The sequence below is a fragment of the Morone saxatilis genome, unplaced genomic scaffold, assembly GCF_004916995.1.
Source record: "Morone saxatilis isolate NCDOM2014 unplaced genomic scaffold, NCSU_SB_2.0 Contig2, whole genome shotgun sequence".
Taxonomy (NCBI): domain Eukaryota; kingdom Metazoa; phylum Chordata; class Actinopteri; family Moronidae; genus Morone; species Morone saxatilis.
The window spans coordinates 27091970-27100423 of NW_023339762.1; the positions used below are offsets into that span (position 1 = coordinate 27091970).

Genomic DNA, 8454 nt, shown 5'->3' on the forward strand with positions numbered 1-8454 from the left:
TAAAACTGAATTGAACTGAATTAATGGTCTTTGATGGTCTTTGAGGAGGACCAGCTCTCCACTCTTTCATGTGGCCTTCAGGATCTGATTCTATGGAAGCTGATTGCTTGGGTATAATCAGAAACCTTTTATTATCTCATTAAAAGGTCTCTCAGGATACAGTTTTACCACATTGGCAGGAATGGGCTTCCATAGTTTGCCCCCTCTCTCACCCCTGAACATCTGCCCCTGATGGCAGACAGAACAGCTGTGACCTCTGACCTCAAGCAGCTCTAAAGCTGCGCAGTCGCCTTATTAAAGACAGACTGTATTTATTATATTGATTAAAGAGGATGGGGGGTTCAGTGGCAGAGGAGAGGCAGACTCTCTCCTGCGTAAAGTTCCGCACTGAGACACAAAATGGTTCCTGATCGGACCGACTGTTCCCGGTTCCTCAGACAGCAGCAGCGGGACACACTGAGGCTTCAGGCCGACAGCTGAGGAGCATAAACCGGCTCAGTGTGCGCAGCCTCCCGGCGCACATCTCCATCTACCAGCGCGCAATAATTGAAATGGCGCGTTTGTCCTCAGGCTGCTGGGGGGGGGGGCATAATGCATGACGATAGACGTCATTTGGCTCCAGAGCCAGAGGGATGGTTGCTCAAATATATCAGCTGTCGGAGAGGAAGACGTGGATGTGCAGCGCGGACAGGACCAGCTCCACACTGAGACCCTGAACCTGATATTGAAGCGCAGGATCCGGACCCCGGTTCACACAGACCAGTTAGGACGCGTTATTGTAACCTAATCCTGGCCCCTGGGGGTCTGAAGGGCCCCAGGCAAGACTTCTCTTTCAGCCCTCCTCTTTTATTCTTTCGGAGGATCTTTGTGCTCCACACACGCACCGGAGGACGGAGAGGAAGCCCGGCCAGGACGTCAGTGAAGACCAACCGGTATCCTCACATTTCCAACCCCGGGACGGAGCAGACAGCCGCCGGTCTCCATGTCGTCTGTGTCGGTGTCCTCTCAGGTAAGGACGCGTTGCTTTAACCGAACAGTCTCATGGGAGGTTTAGACGCAGAGTTTTTAAGTTTATGTTGTAAAATCCAGAAATGGTGATTAAATGTCTCTGAGTTTCGACTAGCCCCGATACGCGCTGCTCCTAAAGTCTGACCAAATTCCGTTTAAAATCTGGCCGTTTTAAGTTCTGCTGAGTTTGGACAGTCGCAGGTATCAGCGGTACAACAGTGGTTTATCTGTCCGGTAACCGACTCACTCACTTATTAATTCGGCTGAAACCAAATGATCCAAATCAGAGAGAATTTCTACAAAACGTAAACTCTCCCTGTTAGCCCGCCGGTTCTTGCTGCCATCTTGTACCGTCCGATGCGCCGTGAAGGGCGGCAGTAACTCTGTGCTAAAAGTAAAGATTATCGAAACTAAGTTCCAGTTTATGGACAGTTCACAGGCCGAATTTACCAGAAGGCTTCACACTAAAGAGAAAACCTCTTCCATCAGGATCAGGCGACACTCAATGGCTGCCGAAGTGTGAGTGCGCATTAAATGTTCAGATTTTTTAATGGAGTCTGGCGTGTGGCGTTGTTTCCACATAAGCGAGAGCTGCTCCATACACCCACAATATGAGAGCCTTCATACATGTCTGTTCACATGATTGAATTTATAGGTCAGAGTTTGATTTGGAATAAAAAAGCTTTTAATGAGATTTCTTCCTGAAACTCTGAGAGAAGAAGTGATGTGACTTTGGTTTTAAGCCTGTAGTGGATCAGCAGTGTGATTATAATGTGTGCCTTTATAGAGCAGCAGTCATCAGAGACCTGCAGACAGCAGTGGAGGAGTTACTGCAGACAGAGAGGCAGCAGTGTTTGTCAGTTTGGCTCGGGGCAGAGTGCCGGCCTCGGGGCAGAGACACTGAAAGCTGCAGCCTGCCTCCTGTTCACCTTTCATGCTTCAAAGCTCTTCTTTACAACCGAGAGAGGGAGGGTCAATTAATCCCAGCAGCCCCCCGGGTCATCACCATCCTCTATTTCATCAGTGAGCCCCCTATTATTTATTATTCGCAACAATGTAAATTACTCTAATATCCTGCATTCAGTCCTACTGCAGTAACCAGCAGCATGAACTGTAAACTCCCCCGCTATGGGTCGCAGCCATGTAGTGGACTGTAGTGGACTGTCTCCGGGCCTCTTGCATAGTGGAACAAGGTCACCTGAGACAGCGGTTCCTCTGAAGCGGGAGCTTGCGTGGCGTCCCGTCCAGGAGAATCGCTGAAAACCCTGAATGTGGTTCCAAAGAGGAGCCACCAAACTCAGCCTCACATGTTCCACCTGAACCCTTCAGAACAGAAGCTGGACGAGAGTGAAAGGAGGGCGACGTAGATCAGACCCTGCAGCCCGCCCCGGGGCAGATTGTTGGTTTCAGGGAGTCGACATTGTGCCGTACACGAGGACTGGTGTCAGATAATGTAATTCACTGTGACTGATTTGCAGCTGGCCTGGCTAACATTAGCTTGTTTGCGAGCTAGTTAGTAGCATGGAGCTAACGGTCCAAATATATAGGAACATTGCAGATAGTAACGGTTATTCTTAATATGATTGTCAGTTTGTTTATAATTTAATTTATAGGAGTTTGGAACTGCTCTATTGTAACTTCTGTTTGTTGTTTGAATTGGCGCTATACAAATAATTCAATTTAATTTAATTAAATTTTACAGCGTTCAGTGTTTGTCACCGTTGGCCGACGCCCAGGATGATACTGTGACTATGGCTGTGTACTATATAAAGAGGCCAGTTTCTAAGGCCTCCAGAGCCAGTGCAGTGGTGTCTCTCCTGGAGTCCAAAAACCAGGATCCATGTTGGTTTTGTTTTTTAGGAAAGTTCCAGCAGCATTGCTCTTCTGAGAGCGTATAGATACTGGACCTTCTTACAGCTGCTGAAGGTCCAGGAGAACAAGTGAGGACCTGAATGTTTTAGATACAGTGCCCCTGCTTGAAGGGTATCGGGAAGGCATCCTTCAGGTTGACGGTGGCGAACCCTTCCTCACCCTGTTAACCGAACATCAGTATACCTCCGTGATCATTCCCCATAAATGTGGAATAATCACGGAGAGATAGGATAAAGGACCAGGACCAGGTCTTGATCAGTTGATCAGTTGAGGACCCTCTGCTGAATCTGACTCAATGAAACAGAGCCGATGAAGGCCAATTAGGACGCTGACAGCAGAGTGGATCAGATCAGCCTGCAGACCAACTTCAAACAGGGGAGAGTTCAGACCACCAGCTCTGCACAGAACAGCGGGGGCTCCTGGGATATGAAGTTAAAACAGAGACTGCAGCAGAGCCCAGAGGGCACTCTGACCTCGTATCAATCCTCAGTTCAGGTTCAACTCGGGAGACGTTTGAATGATCAGCTTTTATCTGATTGGTTCTGAGACAGAACTCTGCTTTGAACTGTGAGATTTCTGTACGCTGTTATTCTCTTCCCTCCATCACAAATATTACCTCTAACGTAAGACGGCCCTCTGTATTACATTTAACTCAATAATGGACTAAATTAATGATCTTTATATTAATGGAACGCTTCCCGATTTTGAATCACTGCTCCATAAAACAAATCGGCCTCAAACTTTAGATTTCTATTAATTCACAACTATATTAGATTGATTCTTTCCGACTAACACCATACGCATACGTCAGGTGGAACCTGACTGTGTTGGCTGTGTTTGGGGTAGTGGGAAAGACCAGCCCTCTAATAGTACCTCTTTTCCACCAAAGCAGTTTGAAAGCCGGTTTAGAGCCGGGACCAACCAGTTCTTCAGCCAAAGAACCGGAACAGGAAAACTGGTTCCTGGACGGCACTGAAACTGTGCTGGTCAAGTCGAGATGTTCCGATACCAGTTTTTCCTTCCCGATACCTGAACTTCTCGTCCGGTGCCGAGTAACAATCCAATACTTTGCGTTAAAAAAACAGATAGGTACGATTGAGATCTTTCTATAAACCCTTAATCGACTGCGTGGAGGCTCAGCAATAGATATCCTCTTTACTACAACAGCTAGAATATTCTGTAGCTGTACAGCAGCTTTGTAGGTTGGTTGATGTTTCTACTGTTTACCATCCTGTGTTATATAATCCTTATAAAGCTCCTGTCAAAGTTCTGACCTGTTGTTACCTGTCGTCACAGGAGGGGCGGAGCATGTCCAGGATGTCTCTGAGCCGCTCACCTGTGTCCCCCATGACCACCCAGGGCATCCCATCTCCTGCCCAGCTCACCAAGGCCAACGCCCCCGTACACATCGACGTGGGGGGGCACATGTACACCAGCAGCCTGGCAACGCTCACCAAATACCCCGAGTCCAGGTAAGACCACTGCCAGGATGGAGGTTAAGATAAGATAAGATAAGATTCTTTAATAGTCCCAACAATGGGGAATTCCAAATACAGCAGCAAAGGTTGAGAAAAAAAGAGAAAAAAAGAGTATAAAGACAGTATAAGAACAGTATGAAAAAATATATATATAATATAATATAAACACTGTACAAGAGAGAAAGGTAGGTACTAGAGTATAAGTATAAAGTGACCTCAGATCTGTGTTCAATATAAGAATAAAGAGAGTCAGAGAGGAAGTGATGAGGAGGCTGGCAGCGACAAACTGTTGGAGGAGGTTGAGTTTCTTGTGAGTTCGACCAATCATAGCTGTCCCCGATATTTCATTTAGAAAATCTGCAGTAAGATTTTCGGACACAACAATCCCCAAAAAAAGGAAATCCTGGAGGCACTGATTAGTAATTTACTACAGTTACAGTTTATAGTAGAAACTGAAGCCCACATTGAGGATCTAATATCCACTGGTATGTTTTCATTAGTGTTTAATCAACTGCTTAAACCTTAGAATGAGACTTTTATCTACAGAGGGAGTGAGTCCTCTTCTGGTGGAGTTCGCCATGTTGAACCCCCATGTTTCTACAGTAGCCCAGAAAGGACAAACCAAACACTGTAGTTTTCCTACACACTGCTCCTTTAATGTTTCCTTAGCAGAAAATCAATATTTTCTCTTTTTTAAAGGATAATTCTGGACTTATTCTATATTTTCACAGACCTATGGGGGACGCCATGGAGACTACAGACTGTTAATTTTAGAGTTTGTGGTTCAGACCAACAAGATGTCTCTATACTGTCATGACTTTACTTATATATAGTATAATGTTTAAAAAGGTTCAGTAATTTACTAAAACGTGTTGGGGACTATTTTCAGTCCCCAACAATCCACATTTGGTGCTGTAATGAGTGTTTGGGTGTATAAATAAACTGTATTCCTGTTGTCTTTCTCACTGTTGGCGGTCTGTGTCTCTGCAGGATCAGTCGTCTGTTTAACGGCACCGAGCCCATCGTGTTGGACAGTCTGAAGCAGCACTACTTCATCGACAGAGACGGAGACATCTTTCGCTACATCCTCAGCTTCCTGCGGACCTGCAAGCTGCTTCTGCCGGAAGACTTCAAGGTAACTGAAAAACCAAAGATTAACACGCTGACCTGACCTAACCCTAACCTGCACAACACAACCAGCGGGAGGCAGAGGTCTTAAACTCCTACAAGGAACTTTCAGTCTGTGTTGATTCTGGTGACCCCTGTGGACAACAGCGGTAGTGTTTTTGTCACCTCATTGATATCAAGGGGAATCCGACACAGTGGCAGACATTAATAACTATATAGAAATATTCAATCTTCCCTCATATAAAATAATAATAATGTCATCAATCAGGATATAAAAACATAAATAATAAAAAATATATTAGTTAAAACAAATAGATTTAAAGTTTTCATATGTGAGTAGGATGTGACGTTTATGCTCCCGAGTGCCTTCTCTCTCCGCTTCTCTACAGTGTCAACACTAGCTACGTTAGCTACCGTGTTTGTCACTGTTGGCCGATGCCCAGGATGATGCAACAGGACGCTGACTGCAGTTCACTGAGCGGCCACTGGTGGCGCTGTTAGCTACAGTTTAATGTTACATAGAGAAGCTTTAAAAAAACAACAGATATAAGTTTGATATTAAATATTGAGCGTGTTTCTCTGACGCTGAGCTCAGATATGTAAAGATTGAACCTCGAGGTGAAACAAATGATTTCGTCTCTTAGTTAAGAAACTGCAGCGAGTCTTTGAACTCTCAGATTCTGACACTTTAATCAGCGCCGGCGGCTGCATCCACTGACGAGTGTGTGTTTTACTAAATGTGTGTGTGTGTGGTGGGGGGGGAGTCAGCGGGCATATTGCATCTCTCTCATCTCCCTCCCTGTAGTTAGCGAGCGCTGCCTCTGTTATTCTGCTCAGGATGACTAAAACGCCCTGCAGACACAACCCCTCTTTATAAAACACATCTATCCCTCGCTCGCAGCCTGAGATGGGGGTGAGGAGGAGGAGGATGGAGGAGGGGGGAGTGAAGGAGGCGAGGCTTTGATACAGTGTGATGCCTCAGGCTAACAGCAGCTCTCTGTCAGCAGCAGTGGGGAGTAAAAAAAACCCACAATTCTTTTCTTTCTGTGTGACCGGCGGAGGAAGAAGCACTCAGATCCTCCAGAAAGAGACGGAATAATAAGTCCTGCAGCTCAGTTTATATCAGCAACAGTAAAGAAGGACTGATAGAGAGAAGAAGAGGTCAGTTCAGTTGTTTTTATGCTTTCAGATCATATAAAGAGGGAAAGAAAAGGACAAAATCTCCTCATTTAAAGAGTCAGTCATTAGTTGTGGGGTTCCTCAGGGTTCTGTTCTCGATCCTTTATAGTTTTAGTTAAAGCTGCTTTAAATCTAACAGTTTCATCTTATTGTGGCAGCCTTCTTAGCTTACTTCCACATCCAGCAGTTACGGAGCAACTACATAATTTATTAGTTTTTTTGTGCCGTCTGATGAGTCTTTTAAGACGCTGAAATAACGACATCATGATGGAGATTTATGAAAAGTCTGAATTCAGATTATGTCGGTCTGCGAGATGAGGGGGTAACAACTTTTAAAATGCCTGTTATGGTCCGACAGACCAATGTACGAGCCGACGTGAGACTGAATATTTTACTGCTTTCATATTGATTTGTTTGTTTCACACCAACTGAAGTTCTTACTTTGCAATAAAGTAGTGGATAAAAACCTCAGTTAGTTCTGAGAGAAAGCTCAGCAGAAAGCCAGTAAGTGGACCTTGAGTTCGGATAAACATTCACGTTTTTACAGAATTTCACTAAACTGCGTTTTTCTCTTTCGTTCTCAATCTGAAACCATAAAAACAGCTGAACAGATCTTCTCTTCTTTACCGCCAGCCACAGAAGTTTTGCTTGTTGTCGTCATGGTTACAGTCTCTAACCTGCCCTCTCTCTGGTCCCGTCAGGACTTCCCCCAGCTGTACGAGGAGGCTCGGTACTACCAGCTGACCCCGATGGTCCGGGAGCTGGATCGCTGGCAGGCGGAGCAGGAGTCCCAGCGGGCGCCACCATGCGAGTGTCTGGTGGTTCGGGTCACGCCCGACCTGGGCGAGAGGATCGCGCTGAGCGGGGAGAAAGTCCTGATTGAAGAGATCTTCCCCGAGACCGGAGACGTCATGTGTAACTCCGTCAACGCCGGCTGGAACCAGGACCCGACCCACGTGATCCGCTTCCCCCTCAACGGATATTGCAGGCTCAACTCTGTGCAGGTGAGACCTGTTCACCCAGCGACTGAACTTATTGATCCATTGATTTGACTTCCCAATCGTCCCACAGACCAACCTCAGGATTTATTGATAACGTATCAGTGATTTTTGTTGGTCCTGCACATTAAACACCTGTCTGCCTCTCTGTCTCTCTGTCTGTCTGCAGGTCCTGGAGCGTCTGTTTCAGAAGGGTTTCACCGTTAAGGCGTCCTGCGGCGGTGGAGTCGACTCGTCCCAGTTCAGTGAGTACGTCCTGTGTCGTGACCTGCGGCACAGCCAGTCCATCACCAGCACCCCGATCCGGATCAAACAGGAACCTCTGGACTGAACAGCACCATCAGAAAACCACCTGAAGACTTGAAACCTTTCCAGGAAATATCTCTTTAAGAGACCTTTGACCTCTGCAGATGTCAACCTTCTGTGGGAAGAACCAGAACTGTAAATAATATTTGTAATAAGAATCAGTTTGATATGAACAGCTTGATCAATATCGTCCTCTGTATGTACAAATAAACAGGTCTTTTTATAAGTGTGTACGGAAGCCACGGGGCGCATAATTTAATTCTTTTTATAAAACTGACATTTTGAAAAAATGTATATTTAATGTATTTGTTAGCTTACTTTGTGTCTATTTTTCATTTGTACAGATGTATTGATAAAAAGAGAAAAAGGTCTCTGATGTCTCATTTTTAAATATTCTTTATGTAACTTTAATTAAACCGTTTACAAATCAACCCATCAGACAACACCAGCTTAGCTTAGCAACAGTTAGCTAGCTGGATGCCTCT

At 45.5% G+C, this 8454-nt stretch overlaps 1 protein-coding gene across 1 annotated transcript; it reads left to right on the forward strand.

Annotated features, from left to right (window-relative positions):
- The first annotated feature begins 587 nt into the window (after positions 1–587).
- On the forward strand, positions 588–8303 carry LOC118330707 (BTB/POZ domain-containing protein kctd15-like). Its single transcript, XM_035665359.1, has 5 exons — positions 588–1009; positions 4177–4352; positions 5349–5493; positions 7367–7669; positions 7833–8303. Exons 1-5 carry the CDS (start codon positions 983–985, stop codon positions 7992–7994), a joined length of 813 nt encoding a protein of 270 aa, XP_035521252.1. The 5' UTR covers positions 588–982; the 3' UTR covers positions 7995–8303.
- Positions 8304–8454: the final 151 nt, after the last annotated feature.